This window comes from Coniosporium apollinis, assembly GCF_000281105.1.
Source record: "Coniosporium apollinis CBS 100218 chromosome Unknown supercont1.25, whole genome shotgun sequence".
Taxonomy (NCBI): Eukaryota; Fungi; Ascomycota; class Dothideomycetes; genus Coniosporium; species Coniosporium apollinis.
Window position 1 is genome coordinate 298,485 of NW_006913287.1, and position 22,740 is coordinate 321,224.

At 54.1% G+C, this 22,740-nt stretch overlaps 5 protein-coding genes across 5 annotated transcripts; 3 read left to right on the forward strand and 2 right to left on the reverse strand.

The window, feature by feature from the left end:
- Window positions 1-3,133: 3,133 nt before the first annotated feature.
- W97_05385 (uncharacterized protein) lies at window positions 3,134-4,544 on the forward strand (the record flags this gene model as incomplete). Its single annotated transcript, XM_007783269.1, has 2 exons — window positions 3,134-4,272; window positions 4,328-4,544. 2 exons carry the CDS (start codon window positions 3,134-3,136, stop codon window positions 4,542-4,544), a joined length of 1,356 nt encoding a protein of 451 aa, XP_007781459.1.
- Window positions 4,545-6,471: 1,927 nt separating this feature from the next.
- W97_05386 (uncharacterized protein) lies at window positions 6,472-6,687 on the forward strand (the record flags this gene model as incomplete). The annotated part of the gene is made up of 1 exon (XM_007783270.1): window positions 6,472-6,687. One exon carries the CDS (start codon window positions 6,472-6,474, stop codon window positions 6,685-6,687), a length of 216 nt encoding a protein of 71 aa, XP_007781460.1.
- Window positions 6,688-16,543: 9,856 nt separating this feature from the next.
- W97_05387 (uncharacterized protein) lies at window positions 16,544-17,902 on the forward strand (the record flags this gene model as incomplete). Its single annotated transcript, XM_007783271.1, has 1 exon — window positions 16,544-17,902. The coding sequence occupies one exon, from the start codon at window positions 16,544-16,546 to the stop codon at window positions 17,900-17,902; it is 1,359 nt and encodes a 452-aa protein (XP_007781461.1).
- Window positions 17,903-19,439: 1,537 nt separating this feature from the next.
- Window positions 19,440-19,843, reverse strand: W97_05388 (uncharacterized protein; the record flags this gene model as incomplete). The annotated part of the gene is made up of 2 exons (XM_007783272.1): window positions 19,440-19,495; window positions 19,549-19,843. 2 exons carry the CDS (start codon window positions 19,841-19,843, stop codon window positions 19,440-19,442), a joined length of 351 nt encoding a protein of 116 aa, XP_007781462.1.
- Window positions 19,844-20,862: 1,019 nt separating this feature from the next.
- On the reverse strand, window positions 20,863-22,701 carry W97_05389 (cystathionine beta-synthase; the record flags this gene model as incomplete). Its single annotated transcript, XM_007783273.1, has 2 exons — window positions 20,863-21,597; window positions 21,730-22,701. The coding sequence occupies 2 exons, from the start codon at window positions 22,699-22,701 to the stop codon at window positions 20,863-20,865; spliced, it is 1,707 nt and encodes a 568-aa protein (XP_007781463.1).
- Window positions 22,702-22,740: the final 39 nt, after the last annotated feature.

The window sequence follows — 22,740 nt, forward strand, 5'->3', positions numbered from 1 at the left end:
CCGGTTCGGCAGTATGTTTACAGAGTCCTGTCAGTGCAAGCTGAAGTTCAAAGACTATGGCGATGTCTGACCCTCGCTGTAACTGCGTCACGTGACCTTACAGCTGGAGCGGTAATAAGCTAAGCACACGCACCTACTCTGACCACAGCTAACTAACTCAGTGACAAGTTGCCCCAATCTCAGCATATTTGAAGACTTCCACTTTGCCAGGTGCAGTTTGAAGATGCAGCGTATCACGTGATCTCGCTCGTCAGCTGATGTAGTACCTGGGCAGCATCACTCACAGTTCCTCACCAGCCCGTGCAACCGAGCTTGTGATGCTCATCCAAAGGCAGTCCACTCAAGGCGCTGTAACCTACCAAACAAACCCACGAGGTGTCAGCTGTACTGTGTAGCAGCACTGGTACCATTTCAGGAGCTGTGGCCAAAACGACTTCATGAACTCGTTGAGACGTTCCTGGCTTGGGTGAATGAGATGTACCGGTACTGTGAGCATCTCGCTGTCCGTTCTGGTCAACATAACAGAGCTCCGAGGCTGTTCGGCATTGTTTCAAAGATCTACTCCGAGAACCCCTCGAAAAGATTGACACTTCCTCGTCGAGGAACTCAGCTACATGAGATGGAGGCATTGATCTGCCTAGATGTGCCCCCGTTGATTCCGCATGACCATCACTGGAAGCATAGGTCATGCTACATATTGCCGGCCTGCTGCAGAGTAGAACCTGCTCAGGCTAAGAAGGCGGCTTCTCTGTCGATGGTAGGATTCCTCTGCACACGATCGGATCAATAAGAGGAGTGCTGGTATCGCGTCGTCCTGTACGGCTAGAGGCTGAGCAATCACGGCCGCAGTCGATGGTGCAATGGGCACTTGCGCTCGGCTTGCGCAGTCGAATCCGGTTGGCAGTTGCTGTCGACTCAGCGTTCGCGGTTCTAGGCGGAATCCTCCTACACGTGCTCTAGCTCGGTTGCTGAGTCTGCACCTGGCCAATCCACAACGGTGGGTTCTGTTCGCCTTGTCCAATATCGGAGAGGCAGAGGGACGCCATCGGTTGCGGAACGCGCCGGTACGGATGACGATCTCCAGCTCCTATCAACGATCGGTTCGAGAGAGCGGTACAGCTACTGAGCACCTGCAACAGGAGACGGGATATGAGAAGAAGAACGTGGTGAAGCGATGTTGGTTGCCTGACCTGAAGCTTCGACAGCTAGCAGTGCGCGTTGTATGATACTAACCACGCGTGCACCTCTTATTGGCTGCCTCAACTCACAACACTAACGACAGAAAATACTCATGTTGAAAGTAGATAGGAAGAATCATTTAAGAAGCCGCGCTCGTTGCTAAGTTGTATAGAATCAGACGGCATTGGCTTAGGTCATGGAAGCTTTGGGTCCGGCTCAGTGCTCGGCCCGCGAAGTTGAACTGAGAATTGTGAAATTATGTCCTCCGTTAAATCACGGAAGCTATTAAACTCACCTAGAGTTTTGAGAGTCACCCGATTCAAGCAGCCCCGCCGTAAGCGTGAGAAGCTAATGCAGCGCCGCAAAGGTTCTTCTATCCCATAGTTACGGCGGATGTGGCATCCCCCGGAGGTTAATGAACATACGAGTCGTTATCTTGATCGACTCGACTAGCTTGAGAAATGTCTCCGAATGTCGTGTAAGATTAGCTCGGCAAGTTTTACGCTCAGCTACCTATGTTTAGTAGGCTGAAGATTGTATCACCATCAGCGCATGCAGTATCCTGTGCAGTATCATGCTGTGAACGTAAGCGGACAGCTAAGAAAAATAGAGATGATGTTCAGCTCGCAGCCTCTGCGACACTCTCCTTCAGGAGGGCTCTCTACCAAACCACTGCATTATGGAAGCAGTTCTATTCGAATAAGAAGTTTTGTCTTCCAGGTTACTTGGCATGCTCGACACATACTTGGTACTTCCAGCCTCACCAGATCAGGCAGGCAAGCCTTGGAGGATATGTTGCCGCGAATGGTGAATATAGGCGTGACGTGATCGGCGTACTTGCATATGCCCATCTTTTCGAAGTGTGTGCTGTTGAACACACAACCTGGCGATCACGGTAAGGTACTCTCCATGGCCATCGGACGAACATGACCAGGATCGGGGAAAGACGCGTGGACGCTTCCTGGGAGAGTCCAACGGAGACCATCCCGAACAAGCAAAGCGGAAGTTTGAAGGAGTGCAGGATCACGGGTGCGGGATGACCACCATCAGCCGCTCGTCGATCAGCGCTGTTCGGCTCCGTGCTCTTTGCTCCTCGGTTGCCTTCTCGAACATCTGGATTTTGCGTTTGGAATTTACAGGCATGGCACCGCCTCGATCTTCTCAGCAGCCCCGGCAGCTCCGGCAGCCCCGGCAATGCTGTGGCCGCCCCTCGAGCGCCGGGCGAGAAGCGGGCGCTGTAAGCGCTGCAGGAGCGGGCCTGGTGGACGAGGTGGATACGGCGGGCAACGTGGTGAGAAGAAGCGTGGGTTTCATCGATCGACATCCGCCACAAAGTCCGGGGACGCACGGCCAAGGTGTGCTGAAGAGCGGCTTAACTGGCTGTGCAAAGAGCTTGGCCTGCAGCGGCTGCAGAATGGAGCAGCTGTCGGGTGCGGAGCGCAGCTGATTGGCGTCAGCACGCATCGAACAACACGAATAGGGCCAAACCTCGCTACAACCGCGCTGCATCTGGCCCGTTTGGCAGCCCACCGCGCTGCTCACCAGTTGCTCTCCTGCCTGTGCCTGTCGCAGACTACTGTCCGCCTCAAATCATGGACGCCGCCGCCGCCAGTTCCACACCCCGTTGTGCACGCTCTCACCGCTCGGGCACCGGGTCTTCGTGGCACGTCCATCTCTATAGCAAGATCTTCCTAAGCATCTCCATCATCCGCCCCGACACGGCCAGCCATTCCTCAGGCTATCCCACTAGTACTGGTACCTGCAACCTCATTCACTCTGCGTTGGCCATCTGGTTGCCTCTTCGGCATGTGCGCATATGTATAGCGTCTAGCGAAACATCTTTTAGAAAAACCCATACGTTTACCATCTTTGGGCCTTCTCTTCCTCCAAATCATCAAACTGCACACTTGGACATCTTTGGTCGAACGACAATACAGTGGTCACAGCCCACAACATGAACTCAAACCCGTACTGGTCCGGTTCGCAGCCCACCAGCAGCAGCACTGCAAGCTTCCGTCGCAGTGGTAGTGAGAGATCCTATCACTCGCAAAGCACAGCGCCTACAGAACACCACGACCGCCCAGCAGCGCGACACTACGAAACCTGCTATGGTAGGCTCGAAGGTCACCGGAACTTTGAGTGCGAAGTTCCGACCGACGAGTACGATGTGGACTACTACGACGATCCGCGAACATCGGTAGAGACCTATGCTTCGACGATACCTTCAGAAGACGAGCCGGACATCGCACATGATGCCTGTCCAGATTTCGAGGTACCTGAACAGCATCCGGAACCCTTTCCTATCGACGCTCTTCCAGCAACACCGAGAGACTTCGCAGAATTGTTTCCGTCCTCGCGCCGCCTTTTGATTCGCCATGACGATTCAACGATTGATGGAAACAAGAACCTGCGGATCGACACCCAAGTTGATACAATGTCGGGAAGGGTGCAAAACTTGACACTTTTCCATCTCCGCATGCACGACCTGAAGGACCGCGAGTTCTCATTGCGCCGGTATTGTCGGGACTCGGGGAGGGAGGTCTGCCACTCGGTGGGAAAGCATCACAAAGCTGCCGCGGAGAAAAGGCCCGGCCTTCAGAGGTCGCTGAGTAGCGCATTGGCGACGCTATTGAACAAGCCTGACTCTAAGAGCTCGAGCAGTCCTGGAATCAAGCGATCAGACTCTGGCTATAACTCGATGAATGGCGAGGAGGACAGTGAGGCGAGTATCAAGCCAGTCACCTTGCGAAAAGGTCATCCACAAACACCAACAAACACGATAAAATTAGAGTTCTCAAACTATGCGCACGTGGAGGTCAAGCGCCAAGGTGCAAAGTCCAATAAGCGGTACGAGTTCGAGTACTGGGGCACGAATTACGCCTGGCGACGAGTGGTGAAGCTGGACGGTCATCACGAGCAAGCCTCCTTTCACCTCACCAGGAGTGATAGCGAAGCAGCGCTTGCTCACATCGTCCCCGCAGCCCTTACCCGGGCTCAATTACAGGATGAAGCTGTGAAGGGCGGCTGGATACCGCCCTGCTCAATGTGGATCAGTGACAGGAGGATCATCGGCGGTCTAACAGACATATCCGAGTGAGTTATGGCATGTTGCTTGGTGCAACTGAAGCATCCACTAACCGTCTCGCAGTGTTGTGGTAGCTTCCGGACTCATCGCGCTTGTGGATGACTGCATCAGGAGACGCTTCCATTCCGAGAAGTCGACGCAGCTGATGATTCCGCTTTCGAGAAACTCCTCGTTCAAGATGGAGTACATTGGTCCGAAGCGCCTGATCGACGAAGTCTTCAACCGTGCCACTTCCAGCCGGCGACCGACCCTGCCACGTCGCACATCACATAGAACGTGACCATGTCACGTGCCCAGTTTTGTCGAACCTACCGACGGCAACCTGCGTTCTCTTGCTACTCCTCCATGTGTTGGGAGGTAGGACAGCCTCGTTTTGAGGTTGTAGCCTCTAAACGTGGAGCTGCAGCCGCTTCTGGCGCCGCTCTCCATCCACAGCATTTACATGGACACGATGCGAGCATTCTGGAGTTTTGTGAGCGAAAACGGAAGTATCTCCGTGGGCTGGCTAGAATGGCGTTTGATGGGGTATTCGTCATGTCCATCGCCTCTGCATGGCGTTTGACAGGCGATGGATAGCATATCGGAAGATTCTGCATGCATGGCGCGGTTAGGCATTTCTATACCATGATGTGATCGCGCGTATAAACTCAAACATATTGAATGACGTCCTCTTCTGAGCACCTTGTTCGTGCAGCTACTGGCCTCCTCAGCTATGAGAGCAAGCCGTCACGATGGATGAGGCTCCATGAAGACTCGGCTCGGTTTGATTAATCGAGACTGCTCTCGTGATGAAACCGCCACGGCGTCCCGATGCCGACAGCCTTATACTGGGCAACATGTCAAACTGCGAGAGAGCAGGTACCCGTTGTAGTACTTCTCGTGATCCGTGCGGCTCCCACGAGCCATTGAAACGAACTGCTTCTATCCGCCTTGGCCCGGGCCCAAACAAACACCATCTTGCATCATTCGCATCAGACCATGGACGAAGCCTCACGAACGCAGCGACTGGAGAAAGAATTCTTCAGGCCTACGCTAGGAGCCAACGAGCTCCAGAAAAGCATGTCGACACGTTGCGAGCTGTCGAGGTGGCAGGCCAGCGCATGCTGCAGCAGTTCGCCGCAACCCCCCTGAGTCTTGGCCGATCCGTTTTTGAAGCTGCTGAACGGTCTACCCAGATCGAAGCAGTCATCCTGTCCGCCGCTTCTCTGAATGGAAGCCGTTTTCGTAGCACGCACGGCTGCAACGGATGAGGCTACTGCACTCTCCCCTATTCCCGACCAGCCGAAGCTACATGCCGCATGCAAATAAGGCTTTCATCAGATGTGATGCCAGGCGAAGCATCATACTACGCGTGAACGTGAGAACTCCTAGCGAGTTGGGGATTCTAAAGTGGCAGCGCCAGATCCCAACGGTGAGACCCACTTGCAGCCACACATCTGGGCCGTTTGCTACGAACCTGCGAACCGATGTAAGGTCAATCCGCAACTCGGTCCATGGGAGACTGAGCATAGCCAACGCAAAGAGTGCATTCGCTGGCTCACACCGTAAGGTAGTCACGGCTAGCTGCTGCCCGACATTCGCAGTGGACCTCAAGGCGAACGGTATGCACACCTTAGCTCTATAAGTATCTGCTGGCTTCAAGCCATGTCTCGTTGTTCATCCTTCAGAATCAGGCGTCCTGGCATCGACTACGATCAGCAGCTAACACCATCCTATCATTTGCTTGGGCTTCCGTCAATCCCTGCACTCTGCTCTTTCAGCAAGCCTTTACTTGGCCATAGTCTGTCTTATACTTCTTGTATCATGTCTACCCGGAGTTCCAGTGCTTCCATGCAAAGTTCCACGGCGTCTTATCAAGCTTCCAATGCCTCATCAAACACGACTGCTGCGACCACCGGTGGCACTGGACCATGGCAGGAAAGGCTCCAAAGTCGGTTCCGCCATCCCACCTGTTCCCAGCACTATTGACAATGCGCCTCAGGCCACTGCCAGGCTACTCAGATGCGGCCACCGGTCTGGGAAATTGTCTCGGACCGCCGGGGTAAGTTCAGAAACATGATCTCTTTATCCCAATTCACCTTCACCACGTCCAGCTGGATTGACCGCAATCATTTCGGTCCGTCGTACAAGCCTCACCGCTCGACGGCAGCAAAACTTCTCTCCGTCACCGCACACGACGCCCTTTCTTTCCTCCTATCCTTTGTCACATGAGATTGCGTCTAACAGCATCATTTCTAGGAGGGCGCACAGCATGGTCCAGCACCGTCACGGTAGCGGGCCACCAGGTTCCCGCACGCTACTGGTACGACGGCAGCAGGGTCAACCAGGCTAAGGAGGACGCCGCCGAGGTGGCTCTGCAGCGGATGGGCATGGCTTCGACAGCGCCCGCGCAGCAGCGCTGGTATGGTGCCTTGAACCCTTGACTTTAACGCGACAGCGTTGACGGTTCCTTTCGGCAAGACAATGGCATGCGCCGTCGCCCTTTTCTCCAATATTCTCGCTGTGTGACACTATCTGGGTTACTGGGTATCATGCTGGAACCGGTGTTCGGAACGCGGGAACGGAAATGGGATGATGGGCGGCCCAATCTGCTTTGTGTCTTCCTCTTCTGTCCTCCTCTCCTCTCAAAGTCATGGGCCGTTTTGCCTTCAGTAGGCATATAATTTGAGAAATTTGAGGGGTTGTTGCTGGTGTTTGAAGTATTGAGAGTACTATTCGTCTTGTCCGATCGTTTCCTTTTGGCGTTCTTGATACAGTCATTAAATGTAGCCAGCACCTTCATAGCTCAGATTGGTCAGTCTTCCTCTACGTGCACACTCTGCTATCTTCGAGAATTGCTAAGTAGCAATCCATGGCGTATTGGGCCCCTTTGTTTTAGCTGAGGCCAATATGTTTGCTCTTTTTTCTATGTTATCGACAATATCAATACCAGGCGCTGCGTACACGCTGGGTTCTCCACCAACACCCAAAACCAGTCAGCCCACTTACCGCTTATTTTCCCATTAGTCTTGTCCGTTGCAAGCTCTGGCTCGGGACACAGGCCGCAACTTTAGAACCCCACAAAATCAGCTCACAGCCTTCCTGCGCTTCAAACATATACTCCAACCCCGAGCTGAGGTGCCGCCGGACATCCAATGCAGTCCGCAGAAACCTTGTGACACACGTGCGTACACCGACGATCAGCTCCGCGGTCAATAATCGCTAAGCCATGCGCCAAACTACAGCTCGCTCAAACATGATACCGGCACCGAGACCTAACGGCAAAAACACTCGGGTCATTCCTGGCTACAACAGTGCATGCCGCAGCTCTTTTTCTATAGTCACATACATTCCATACATCACAGGGGGTCTCACGTTATGAATGATCGAAATTGGGGTTACGGACAAGATGATCTCATCCGATGCCAGGTCCTTCCTCGATGCGGAGTTACCGCTGGCCTGTATCCGGCCGGACGGTAAACATTCATTTCAGGCGCGATGTAGAGCTGCTCATGAGCCCTGGGCGGTGGGAAGCTTCACGCTGCCAATGGCTGTAGACAGCGGAGAGGCGAAACCCGTTGGGGAGAACTAATGTTCAGGTGACATCAACTCGATTTCGGTGGCTCACGTCTCCATCTGAAGTGGTTTATATGTCAAAGACGTGTTCCGACTAGCGCCCACCTTGTATAAGATGGATCTGAGAGGGATTGTGTTGTTCCTCCGAATCCGCAAGCTCGATGCATGATGCATCTGAAATTCTTAATATTAATATCGAATTGTTACTGAAATGCTTTTGATAACGTTTGATACAAGTCAGTTAGTTTCGCACTACGAGAATATCTCTGTTAACATAGAATTTTAACGAAATACACGCTCCCTGTGTGGGAGTATCGCAAGCTCCGCTCTCGTGCCCTGGCCTTGTCGTTGACGTGCTTTGTCAAGAGAATAATTCAATAAGTATAGATAACAGCTTTCTACGCAGGCTCAAGCAGCCTCGTAACAAGGTAGATTATCCCAATTTTTAGTACTCTCTTGGAGCTGAATAATGGCATGTCGAGAGAAGGTCGTTACTCCTTGAGTAATTCACTCTCGGTCGCAGCGTCAGACGTCTATTGTTGCCTTGGCAAGAACGTCGCCGAAGAAGAGATATTCACTCTGCAGTCTGCAGTTGTTGTAGACTTGCCGAAATCCGGACCTCTAAACAGCCAAGCTTTTCTGAAGGATAATTTGATAAGGAGCATCACGCGAAATAATCGCTTCGTCCATTCATGAAAGCTTATCCCTGCTTCTTCAAGGCTCACCAGTGCACTAATTGTGACGAGAAGAGGGAGGGCGCACGAATGGATATATACATAGTGATATACTCGAGCCTAGAAGTACGGCCATCTTCGGTAACCCAGCACACAGCCGCTGACATTCTGAGGCCCGTCTAAAATGATCATTTGCCTTTAACGAAGCGAAGCGCATAGAGGAACGCCTTAGCCGTCAGCCGCCTGACTGCTCGTTCCGTATGACACGATCTACACCCATCCTTCCACACGCTCCCTCTTATGCTAAGCCTGCTGCTAGTTGGCTCTGCCAGGATCTCGACAGCCATCCTCCGATCAAACCCAAGACTCAAGCCTCAGCATACACTCGCCTGACGTGTGCAGGTGCCGAACAAATAAACGCCACAAATCGGGCCGTCGTGGAAGGGGAATGTTGAACGTTACAAGGGGCCACGTGGGCGTTGTTATCGACTCGAAGGTCAGTCAAGGTTTGTACGATTGTTTAGCTGGGAGGTGCACGGTACGAGTAGCCTTCGAACACCGGTCGGCGATACCCTGACAACTCAGCAGCCAACGATCGTGCTGTATTAAGAGGGCGATCGTACACAGAAGAAGGCGGTCGAGACGCGAGTCTGAGCGTTTGTCATGTTGTAATGCGGGTTGGGGCCAGGCAATCGAGGCGATGCTGAGATACCTGTAATGGCACCGTGAAGAGGACGTTAGTTCTTTACTGCAACAATCTTCAGCCGTGGTTTAGAGTTTCAAACAGAGGTAATGTGAGGAAGAGTGACGGCGGCCCACGCATTCTCCAGTATGGCCATGGGATGTATATTCGGAGACTGTTAGGCGCTTCTCGCTGTCTTCAGGCTGTTGAGTATTCGTCTAGGTCAAGAGAGTCGATCACCTTGATTGCTCACGCTCGCACAGCCAATCACAGCGCCATGAGGAAAGATACATCAAGAAATTGACTAGAGAATCCACTAACAGTGAAGGACTAATAGGCGAGGTGTCATCATTGAGCTTTGGGCATTCTAGCACCAAACTTTGTCAAAAAAAGTCGAACCGTGAGACTCGGATTTCCGAGGAAGAAGATCCATTGAAGTGCAAGCTGACAGATTGAGCGTCTTGGATGGAGTGTGAAGAAGCAGGGAATGTGTCCGTATGCTGTAGTTGAAACTGCGCTCCGCTCACCGAGAAGCAGCGAAGGGAATGCAAACACATCTCCGGGGATTCTGGTTTCAAAGCACACTGTGGACGTCGTAGTGCAACGGAGGCAGAGCGTACATACGTCAGCAGCTCAACCTGTTGATAGGCCGACTTGGTCAAAACTCCCAAGCAGTTAGTTCTGACGGGAGCTGCAGAAGGCAATGGTTGCACCCTGAAGATGGAAACAGATGCCGCATTCAGTGCACGATCTTCGGAATCATTCTGGTGCGGAGTCCACTGCAAGTCCGGTTGAGCTTTAGGGGTCTAGAGGCCGACTCTTGACGCCGCTCTCCGCGAAGTCCGCCACGGATATGCAGATCTTCCACTGTCTCGGGGGAGGTTGGTGGCATGGTCAAGACATCACCTGCGTATCAGACCGGAGGCCAACACTGTTGAGATAGGGTCGGCTTTACGCACAGGCCAGGGGTTCGTGATGCGTTGTCAGACGCAGCTGCATCGGCGTCAGATCCGTCCCCAGTATACGCTTCGTACGACGAAGCCTCCGAGCTCTTAGGGCCCTCGGTAAGGCCCTTCTCTGGGCAGGAGGTCGACCTGGTCCTGAGCCCGCTTTTGGCATGAGACAGCCAGGAAGAGTAAGACGGGTGAACTAATAGTCGTCGCCGGTGGGACTGGTTCATTCACATGACGTTGGCTCCAGCGTCGGACGGTCGAAGAATGCTGTGCGACGGCTGAGAACGGCTGTAGTGAGTTGAGACAAGCTTAATGAGCAAATCAAGCAAACCGAGCGGTTCTCGCCAAACAATCGGGGATCCACTACTTCTCGCTACCAATCCTGGCAGTTGGAGAGAGACCGAGAGTGGGAGGAGCTCATGGGTAAGGGGATAGGCATCCCGCCTTCACGATAACAAGTCGCAGCCATGCGCCTGGGAAAACTGTGCGTACGCTGGTAGTCTGGCTCACGGTTCGTTGCAATCTTGCATCGACCCACGGGACTGCGCTCCTAAGTCTCCGAGGAAGTGTCTCTCAGACGGCTACAAGTACGCAATCACGGTTGCAGGGCAGATCAGCGGGCACATGCTCTTCGGAATTTTGAAGATAACAGGAACCCGGTTGCGGCAGTGCGAGCGCTGGTTGCTTGAGAGAAGCTCGACCATGCCATCAACCGCAATTGACGGCTAGACACGGCTGGTCGCCTTTCACGTGTCCTTCAAGACTCGTCCTGACCTTGCGCGCCCTGAGTCCAGGTGACTTGTCCGTTGACAATAATTAAAAGGGGTCCCTCTCATACCAATTCTTTAGCTGTCTCCGTTCAGCTGGAAGCATGGCAGTGCGTCCTATCTCATAAGGTAATCAATGCGAATGGGCCGTGTCGGAGCACCAGCAGCTAGCGCCCTAAGTGTGATGGCCTCAAGGGACCGACGTAAAGTAACTACCGTTCGGCGGCCGGTCCTTTACAACAGCCACCGAATGGTGGAGCGACTGAAAAGGTGATACATCCAACACCCCAGATTCTGGAAAATTGGCGCTGCTCGCGTCTGGTTAGCAACGCGGAGTCCGGGCACTCGGCGGACTAGAAACTGGACTCGAAAACGGGCCGTACCGCTGTAGTGGGATATGAACGACAGCCATGGTAGCATCCTAATCTTAGACGTTACGGGATGCAGTACCTCCTCGACCGCCGTGTAACCCTAGTGTCATAGCTTTGATGAAGAGACTGGCGCCCATCGAAGGAGTCGCCACGCATCTCACTAGTGATGTTGACTCTGACGGACTGGAACAGCATTTGACAACTGAGAACATGCAATCCGTCCTCTGGTATTTCTACGTACGGTAAGAACGATTCGTTTGAAGTGCTGTTTGCTTTACGTAGTTCAGGCGGAAAACTGCATATTGGTATCTTCAAAAGGTAATTTTTCTGCAATCTTAGCTAAAAGGTCTGGCTGTTATGAACATCAAAGGTCAGCGGGTCATGCTTGTCAGGGAGCGCAGCCACCTTGCTCATTACCCGCAGCCATGCTCGAATCAAACACATCCGGTCGATCTACGGAGAATTCCAGCGGCTCCAGGTACGCATCCGTCGACGATGGCTGGAGGCTTGGCAACGGTCACCGGGTCCGTATTTCATGCATCTCAATCCAGTCATCGTCTGAGGGGTCTTAATGAGAGTGGTCAGACGACCGGCACTAATAGATTCAAGCTCCGATGCCGTTTCTGCCGGACCCCTCCCGAAAGGCAGTATCGGGGGGGCTACTCGACGTCTTGCAGCCGAATGCTCAAATAGTCGGCGGCCTGATTCAAGTCAGGTGGTCGGTCGGATGCAAGGAACGCAGAGAGCAGACCCCCTTCTCCTAAAACCGGCGAGCCCGAAACCCAGGAATGTCCAAACAACGTGCAAGGCACATACGGAGAGCACTAACTTTGTCGTCGATAGTGGCGCGAAGACCGCGCACGGCCGCCTCGCGCGCCGATCACAGGCAGCTGAGCAGCTAGGCTGAGAGACAAAGGACGCGCCTTTGCAGCAGAGTCACCGGCCAGACGTTGGATCGCAGCGCTGGGCGTGGGCGGCATGCTTGAAGTAGGAGGCTGACCAGCCTATTGCTGACGAGTGGGCGGAGACAAAGGAAGCCACGGCGGGCGTTGCTAAGCGAGCAAGCCTCTTTCCAGATACACGCTAGGCACACGCGCATATCTGCACGTCAACAATCCCTTGTCCTCGCTGCCGTCGTGGGGAGGGTTGTGTCCTGGGTCGAGGGTCGGCCTCGCATGTAGATTCAGAAGCAAGGCATGTGACCAGTCTCTAGATATCTTCGGTCAGAGTCAGCCTGCCGCATACCCACAGTGCCGGGTCGGCCTCTTCACAAGGTTCCGCAGACTTTCCAATCGGAGACCCAACATGACCTGAGCGCCGGAAGAGGCAGTCCCCGGCTTTCTGCTTCCAGCAGATATTGCCTAGCCTTCGAAGCCAATTGCTTCTCAGGAATTTGGATGGTCGTCAAGACCGTTAGGCAGACTAAGGGCCAAGGTGAGTGCTGATGGTCATTCTGAAGCGCAAACTGACGTCGCAGCCAAGGAGAATGCATGATCTTCTCCGAGGTCAGCATCTCAACAATGGCGGTGGCGACGTTTGTGCTATTGAGGCGTCGAGTCGCTCCGGTTTCGCCAGCATAGTGAGCGGGGTGGAGCAGCAATATTACAGCTGTTATAGCCTTATGACGGATAACGGCCCGAACGGCCAGGACGGCTGTCGTGCCTTTTTGTCGCTCTGTAGGGGGATAGAGTGGATCTTACGCTTTGCTCACCGCGCGGCAGCCGGGCCGTTACAGAGTTCTGGGAGGACTAAGATCAGCCCAGCCTTGGCCGTTCAGCGATGTGATGCTGACAACCTTCCAGGTCCGTGGAAGCTCGTCCAATGGCTTCCCCAGACCGGGATATCCATGTCTGGATGACCTGCAGGAGCCAAGCATGATCGATTCCATGGGTTGTTCGTGGGCACATCGAGACGAATCACCGCCAATCTAGATCAGTAACTCATGCTGTAAGGAGCCGTCAGGGCCGTACATGGTTCAGACTCGAGGTGCCAGAAGGATTGTTCCTGCATCATTGGCAAGGCGAGTCCAGCAGGAAGATGCGGCGGATTCGCGTCCCGAATGGAAAGCTCACCGTGCATCCGGAGCAAGGAGTGCGCAACTGCGTGGAAAAGAGACGGGTTGAGAAATTGTGGGTGTTTGACTATTTGGGACGAACCCATTCTCCCTGGCGTCGGACCTTTAGATAGATCGCTCTTGGTAGTGTCCGCAGCTGCAGCCTGCCAATGCTACCGTTTCGCTAGAGAAATGGAAATGGTCTGCTCCAAAATGATCGGTCGCTGGGGCTGAAAGACTGGTCCGCGACCTGTCAATGAACGCTCAAGTTCTTTAGGTAGATGCTTCTCCTTTGGGCCAATCGACCGACATACACCCTAGCTAGCTTTGGTTTCCAGCAACCCTCGCATTACTGTCGTTTTTGTCCATATTCAACATTTCTCGAAGGGACCCTGTGCACTAAAACGCGCCCAGAGACCCGTCCATCAGCTTTCTTGTCGCTCGACCTGGCTCCGTGGGTTCTACACGCCAAACATACTTGCTTTATCATTTGAATCTACTCCCAGTTCACCGATATTTTTATAAAGATTTTCGAACATCCAGAAGCATTCACGAGGTCTGCGTGACGAGCCTACTGGTTGAAAGCACTCCGTCGACCTACCTTGCCGTCCGCGCACATCTCCACTGATTCGACCACCATCTCAACCGTAGCACTCAGATCCATCCAGGATCTTTCCAAGTGAGTCGCAAATCCCAGTACGCGGCGACTATCATCACTTATTTTGAGAAAGATCACATACGAGTCAGAAGTTGACGCGGTCGAGACTCCTCCCACACCCAGGTCCTGGCGCAGATCGCTAAACGACCTGCACCGGCTGCACTCGAGCAATAACACAGGGCCACACTGCTTCAGCTGCAGCAGACCAATCCGGTACGCGGAGGATCGGCTTCGGCAGATGCGAGTTGAAAAAGTGACTGACGGTTCGAAAAGTGACCGCATTCGATTGCCTGACTGACGGAGAACCTGACGCGAGAATATTAAAACGAACCTGAGAGCCGCCCAGTTTTTCGAATCGCGTCACGACCGGATAGGTTCGCCAGTATCTCATAACTCGCGCATCATCCCACGCTACGACACGTGCGCTTCCGCCATCTCCGGAGCGCACCATCCGCTCCCCGAGGTCCTGAAGACTCACTTACGAAGGTGTACCATTGAGCGACCAAGCAAGCAAGCCCGAAGCTGGCATCATCAGCCTCATCTGCGACGACATCCGAACGAATCGTGATTGTCGAGTCGCGACAGGCCAGCGGCTGCGCGGGCATTAGCTGCGGCAACTAGGTCGACGATCGAGCGTTTGTGCCGGCAAAACCGCCAACCGCCCCCAAGTCTGCCGTTGAAGCGCGCCGCGCTGCTGGTGATTGGACGGCATCCTGTCTCTTTGCGCAAGGCGAGAGAATCCATCGCGCAATCGGAGGAAGCTCGGGCCTGTGAGAACGCTGTAGGTCCCGGGGCTTCAAGCACATTGCGACAAGGAAGGGAAGCCTTTCGCTGCGACGCAGAGTTGGAGAGGGAAAGATTCGGCGTGAGTGAAGAGCTTGCGCGTACGCAACGCTGGCGGCTGCGGTCGTCTGAGGAATAATCGCTCGGGGTTCGCGGATTTATGTGTGCCGCTGCGACAATGAATCAAGGTAAGGCAGCATTGGAGAAAGATCTCTGGATGGCTAAATCGCACACCCATAACGCTTTTCTACCTCACCGTACCAGGAGCAACACTCCCGTTTTTTCCCTGCCTTCATGACGTTGAGTTTGCGTGTGGAGCCTTCCGTCTTCCTTACTGCAATATGCGTTCTTATATTGAGCGTTTGAGGCTGTTGCTCAGATCTGCAGAAGCCGGCACCGCTTCATGTGATGCACTTTTTAGCAACTGAGATACCCAACTCGGCAAGGTCTGTGTCACCAGCACGCCAGAAGACAAACGTTCTCTTTCCTCGTTATTTGGAGAGCATGTTTTCGATTTTCTGTCCTATTTCTGTTTCACTACGCGCGAGAAACGTCCATGCGCAGCTAAATGGCTGATTTGGTGCCTACAGCACTCTTGAATCCTCTTCCATTGGGATCAGACTATCCCCTATCGTCGGAGCACGAATGCATGGACCATATCGGTGCGCATGCACATCATTCACCATTCGCAGGTGGAGGCGTGCCGGATCAGCTTCGGCGTGACGCTGCATTAGGCCAGTCAGCGACAAGTTTCACGCTGCCGTCGAGTAATGGTGTCCGTTACATGCCACATCGTTCCGTGGGGCACGAAGCACAGTAAGTACTCCGTCCTTATTGGGTCTTCATGCGCACGGGTCCTCCTTGCTCCGCAGCGCTGCTTGGCCGCAACTAGACTTTGCTCTCGCTGCATTTGCGCGTTGGAGTTGCTGCGGCCCATACCTTCTTACTGTCGGGGCCTGTTTCACGGGCCCCGACACAAACACGTCGTCATGTCCGGCATAGCCTCTCGTGCTACGAGTTCCGTATGCTCGGCTTGCTGTTGTCCCAATAGACTGGTTTTCGCCTTGGTCACAAGACAACGCCAGTAACGGCCTGTTGTTTCTTGTCGTGGTGGTTAACTTAAATTGTGCCACCGGTCTGTTGTGGTTACACATCGCAGGCCTTAGCACCCGTCTTGACCTAGATTTCCTCTCTAAACGATGGACGACACCGATGTAGCTGACTTTGCATGACACAGTTATCACTCAGGGTCCGGAATTTCCAATTCAGGCTCAGGATCCATCTCCGCCAGCCCTGGCTCGAACGTATCCTCACTGACATTTCCGCCTTTTACGGCGTCGAACATCTTCCAGCAACCTGGTCTTAGCGTCGTTAATCAGTACCCACCGGCAGCTCAAGTCTATCCCAACCCTGTTAGGTTTCCTCATTCATTTGGCAGCATGGCTAATATGAAGTCAAGGATGTCATCCACGTACGTATCCCTACATTCCTTGCCTGCGGCTTTCTCATAGCCGGCAGAGCACAAGATTCGATGTATGACGGCTGACAGCTGAGCCTCAGAACGGACCCCTCAGCATCGGGTATGTTACCTCCGGCTCGAACATCGGGAATGGAAAATCCAGTGTCACCTTCTTTGGGTGCAACCGCTAGAGAGAACTACACGACTGCCACTCCACATCTCAACAGGCATACTTTGTCACCTCGAAGCCATGCGGAAGCTCTCTCAAGGGCGCCGTATACTTCGCTACCGGACACGCCGAGAAGTGTGCTGACTGCCAGCGCGATGTCGCTGTCACCTCCCTCCGTGGCATCTTACAACGCTGCAGCCGTAATGGGCTATCAGACGCAGCAGAACCCCCAACAATCTGAGACTCCGCCATTCCAGCCTCAGGAAACGCTACATGAGATCACCTGCGCGGGGCAGACTGTTATCCCCAGCATCGAAGCGAAGATCGGCAAGGGATTTTTCTTCTCATCAGACAAGACATGGACCTGCTACCGGCGCAACTACTTCTCAGTAGAGTGCTCGTACTCTTTGAACCCGCATGTTGCGGATGGCCGCTTGTACCTCAACAGAGGCAGCAAGCAAGGCCAGGAACAGATCCAGGCTTTGGCAATGTCACTTTCAGCCGTGGTTGACGGCACGACCGGCAAATCGATCGAGCTCGTTCAACACACTCCAAAGCGCGACAAGGGACCTCAGCTGCAGATCCAGAAAGAGAAACTGGCTCCGACGCCGCCTAGAAAGTATCAGACTGACGTACATGGACATCCAATCAACACTTTTCATGCCCAGCCAACAATGACGCCGCCGTTTCTACCCCTTCAGAACACTCCAGAGCAGTCTCAAGCGGATCCAGAGCAGCACCAAGCGTACTCACCTGCTGGCGTCTCCAGCTCCTCATACTCGCATACCTTCGAGCGAATCCAATTTAAATCAGCGACGGCCAACAACGGAAAGCGGCGTGCGCAGCAGCAATATTACCACCTCATTGTCGAACTATATGCCGATGTGCGCAGCCGTCGAGAGTCGAAGCCTGACTGGGTGAAGCTTGCACAGCGTATTTCGGCAGCCGTCGTTGTGCGTGGTCGCAGTCCAAGCCACTACCAAAACGAGGGACCCCACAGCGCGAGCTCCTCTCGCGGTCCTGGCGGCCCAGGCAGCGCTTCAGGAGGCGGAAACTTGGGCTACGGAGCGGCCGGAGCACCAGGGCTGGGCGCGCGGGGTCTTGATAGTGGCCTCGCTGGCATTGGAGGCTCGATGGGCGGAGGCATGTACGGGGGCAGCCAGTACTCATTGGATCCAAGCCCAATGAGCAGCTACTCCGTCAGCTCGGCAAGTTCAGTCAGCGGTGGTGCTCCTGAAAGGCTCGTCAACAATGACACAATGATGGATGAAAACGACAGCAAAGCCATTGAGGGCTTCGATGGATACCAGTACTATCCAAGCACATTGTACGAAGCTGGACTCTCGCCTGGAGCAAAGACGCTCGGATCAGCCTTTGGAGAGCAGGCAAGGGTCAAAACAGAGTATGGCGGGCATGTCCAGTTGCCTCCTGCATGGCAGGTTGGTGGCTGCGGAAGGTTCCGGGGAACGGAGACAAGCCGTGGCTACTATCCGGACCTGCATACTGGATACTAACTGCAGTTGCAGCCTCAGTCGTAGTTTTCTCCACGTCATCCCACAGTTGCCCGATCGAATTCATTGCGGGGGCTCGTATGTGCAATTTTACGCTACAGAGAAGCACATGGCACACCTTCCACAATGCCCTAGGCCGGCATCTCTAGTCTCTTCACAGCTCGCTCACCCTCACGTCCACCGCTCTCGTAAAGGACAACTGGTCGTGGCTTGTTGCTCTGGGTCGCTCTACTACCTGGCCTTTGTTTTCGCACTACTTCCTCCCACAACGCACCATGACACTAACGAATATACTACCAACCCAGACACTTTCCCTTCTCAACAATTTCGGACCACCAGACTTCGATAGCACGATTCTTCTCTTATTAGCAGCATTCTAGGCGCTAGGAATCTAGGATGACCTACCAAGGAGCAACGCGACACTCAGCACAACTCACGAACCCCAGAAGGCTGGGCGCACCGGCGCCAACCTCGGACGATCCATCACTTTTCATTACTGCGGACTATGTCAACGTTTACGATGTCACGAACTGCAATGTTTCTTATGTTTTCCATGTTTCTCTTTATCTCGGCATACCTAACGAGTCTCATAACTTGCTCTCACCTCCCACGGTGCAGCAGCTGGCGCAAGGCTCGGATCTAAAACGGGAAGGGACGGGCATGGACACCGGCACGGATGGATTAGAGGGGCAGAGATTCGAACATGGACACGGCGCTTGACCAACCCTGCGGGGTTGAATGCATGGCTAGAAACTGGGTGCATGCATGGGCATCAGGCAGGCAGGTAGGTCTGACGGTAAGGACAGCCAAAAGAAGCTCCGAAAACGATATGACGCTGGATGAGGTTATGGGGACGGGACCTCGACTTATGACGGCGGCATTCTTGTACTTTAGTCTCCTTGAAATTACGCAGGGCGGCCCCTACTGCGTTTTTACATACCTCTTCTCTTCCATCTCACTTCAGCAACCCTTGTGTCTTGACGCATGTATTGATGCAGAAAAGCAATGCCCAATATCAGATAGACTTTCCGAAGACCCACACAAACATCGGCCCATCCTAGTCGCGTAGTGCCCGCGCCAACAAGAATGCCGATCCTGTGTGGGTGCGGTGCCGCCCGCAGCAGGCCGCCCGCTCCGTGACCATCGCCTTCGCCTGGCGACCCCTAGCTGATTACAGTAGGTGCTATGTAGAATGGCTTCGGAGTTGATGGTTAAGCGGCCAGCATAGCGTTGTGCCAGCTCTCCGCCGTCTTCCTAGCCCGGCACTCCGTACCGCGCTTCGGGGGTCCGCTAGACTCCGCTGTCAGGAATATTCGAAGAGACTCCAGCGTCATACTCTCACTATTTATAAACACAACCAGACTTCTGTATCGCGAATCGGCTAAGGATCTGACTAACATTCGAACGGGTGCATAGCCAACTTCAGAGGTATGAGAATGCTGTTTCCACCATCAAAGAGACTGCAAAAGCCTACGAAAATACCAAATGTCAAGTCAAACCCTCTTTCATTCTCAACAGCCAATCTCCGCCACACTTCTCTCTACGACCTGACCATTCCATAGCAGCACTTGAAGTTATCACCTCCCGGACACTGGTCTATCATCGCGTCAGCTACACGTTTCCCAGCATCTCTTTAGCTTATGACTTACTGTTTAGTGTCTGTCCCCCACGCCTGCTACACTCACTCGTGAACGCGCAAACATCATCATTGCGAGTAGGATGGCAGTTGCTCTTGATGCAACACTTGACACCGTTTCCGTCATACGGACACCAGTTGTTGAGAGTGTAGCCGCCGTCGGCCTGGCAGTCGGCGATCCGCACGCAGACGCCGTATTGGTATTGACCACCGGTACTCGGGTTAGTACAGCGGCCGTTAATGGCGGCTTCGACTGCACCGAGTGAGGATGTGAGAGTAAGGAGAGCGGTAAAGCCGGTAAGCTTCATACTGCTTGACGATTGTAAGGGCAGTGGTTGGAGGAGTTCAGCTTCATTTCAGCCGACCAGCACGCACTAGCCTTTACTTTATAGAATGAGAGGAGAAATAGCTAGGTATCTCCATGGCGCTGGAGGGCAGTGCCTCCGAGGTCTCAAATCTTCGTATTCATAAAGGCAATACGAGAGCCAAGCCTGCAAGGCATTCCACTTGAAGATAGTCCGCATTGGTTCAAGATATGCACCCCGCAATCTGTATCACCGCATTGCATGCATGACAAGGCTAAGCCTTCAGAACGGGAGGGCTAAAGGTTGGTCGACTGGCAGAGAGAGCGCTGCTCACCCTTTCCGCATTTGATTGGGAGTTGCAAGCAACACGCCTCTGCAACCCCGAATTGATACTGTAGGTACGCCCACCCTACTGTATCTCTCTTCCGAAGCGCTGGAGTAAGAGCGCTCACTCAAGCCGATATGCTTGGTTCACATGAGTTCATGTGCAACCCCCTGTCAAACACTTCGTGCATCGTTGGCGAGAATGTCGAAAAACTTCAGAGAATATCGGTCATGTTTCTTCTGAGCTATGACTGGGTATGGGAGGACGGCACCCACAAGGACTCCAAGAAGAAAAGCCTACGTATGAATCACTTCCAAGGCAGACACAGCTCATAAGATCTATGATCAACGTGTTCTCCAGATTCGGACCAGAATGAAATGTCAGGGGTAAGGATTCCCAATCCTTGTGGTATTCACCTCTTCCTATGCCTCACGCCTTTCCAACGAGCGAGCCGATCTACGTCCGCAGCAAAATTGGGACGCCGAACGCAGAGAGCTTGATGCTGTGGCCTGATCTCGCGCCTAACAACATGCTGGGATACCCTAACGCCCCACAGTCATACATCTCCCTGCTCTTAACAAGGATACTGTCAGAGATACCCGTCGACAAAGGATGCACGTCTATTTCCCTTCATCTTCGTCCTGTGATCCGCTCATGTAACCTCTCTCATTTCAAGGCCGCGATCGAGTACCGCCCTTCACTCTTTCCCGTGCGCATGCCCATTGGTCTGACTCTTCCCCTGTCTCACAAGCCAACTCAGTAGATCAACCTTCGTGACGACAGCTACAGCCTTCAGCTGCCCCGCCTCGCCAACCCTCTCCGTGACAACAGCAGCGCTGTTCCACTCAAAGAACCGCGAAAGCGCAGAGAGGGGAGTATCTCTTGTGATCTCCACAAACTTCCTGCTCTTCCCCTGCTGCTTCTTCTTGTCCTCTTTCCCCTGCCCACTCGCCTCAAGCGTCTGCCCCGGATACACATTCTCCTTCTTCTGCTGCTCCTCCCTGCCCACCTTGCCAGCATCGTTCATGCCGAACACATCACTCGGGTCCGTGACCGTCTCTCTTAGCTTCCCAAAATCAAACATGATCTCGCCAACCGGCGTCTGTGGGCTCGCGCGGCCGCTGCCTATGTAGCTGAGTAGGTTGCCCAGCGTGACGAGTCCGACGAGGCGTTGGCCTTTGGGTGAAGAGACGGGAAGCTGGTCGAACCCTTTTTCTCGCATCGTCTCGATCGCGTCTGCGCACGGGCTGTCGGATGTGACGGTCGTGACGGGCTTGAGGCGGAGGGAGGCGATCGTGGCGCCATGGTAGGGGTCTTTGGCGCGTGCGGAGGCGGAGAGGCGGGTGTCTGGCGAGGGGGTCTCGGTGGGGGGTGTAAGAGGTGGTGAAGGCGGGAGGAGGTCGTTGGCGGCGAGCCAGTCATCGTCGACGAACTGCAAGGTGTTGTGTTAGTTCTGTATGTGCTGCTGGGAACTAGCGGGAGGTGTGGAAAGAAAAGGTTCCGTGAGGGTGGGAGGAAAGTATGAGGAGGAAAGTATGAGGAGGAAGAGGGTCAGATCACGTACTTTACTCAAATAGCTTCTTATGCTATCCGGCAGCACCACAACCACTACATCATCCTTCCCCAACCCCAATTCTTTGACCGCCTTTACCATTGCCGCCATCGAGCTCCCGGAGCTCCCGCCCACAAGCAGCCCCTCCTCCGCAATCAGTCTCCTCGCGAACTGGAAGCTCTCTCGGTCATCAGTTTTGTACCATTTATCCACACTGCCCTGATCCAACACATCCGGGATGAAATCATATCCAATACCCTCCACTTTGTACGGCTTATCCTTGAAATCTTCATTCAGCTGCGTCGGCAGCGCCAGAATGCTGCCCTGCGGATCCGCCGCAATAATCTTGACATCCTTGTTATGCTTCCTCAGCCCCCTGGCAATGCCCGTGATGGTCCCTCCCGTCCCCGCGCCCGCCACCAGCGCCGTAACCCTCCCCTCTGTCTGCGCCCAGATCTCCTCGGCCGTGCCCAACTCGTGCGCGAGCGGGTTATCCGGATTCCCATACTGATCCAAAATGTGCGCGTTGGGAATCTCCTTCTGCAGCCTCCTCGCAACCCCAATATGGCTCTCCGGGGAATCAAACGCCGCCTGCGTAGGCGTACGAATGATCTCCGCCCCCAGCGCCCTCAGCACCGCGACCTTCTCCGGGCTCATTTTCTCCGGCAGCGTGATGATTGTGCGATACCCTTTCACGGCCCCCACGAGCGCGAGCCCAATGCCCGTGTTCCCGCTTGTGGGCTCGATGAGCACGTCGCCCGGTTTTATGCGGCCGGCGCGCTCGGCTTCTTCGACCATGCGCAGCGCGATGCGGTCTTTGACGCTGCCGCCGGCGTTGAACATCTCCATTTTGGCGTAGACGGTGCATTCGATGCCCAGCGATTGGGGAATTTTGTTCAGGCGGATGAGGGGCGTGTTGCCGATCTGTTGGAGGACGTTGTCCATCACTATGGGCGGGAGCGCGGGCCGGGTTTTGGAGGCCATGGTGGGCGGATTGGAAGTGGTAAGAGGCTCGCGGGGGAT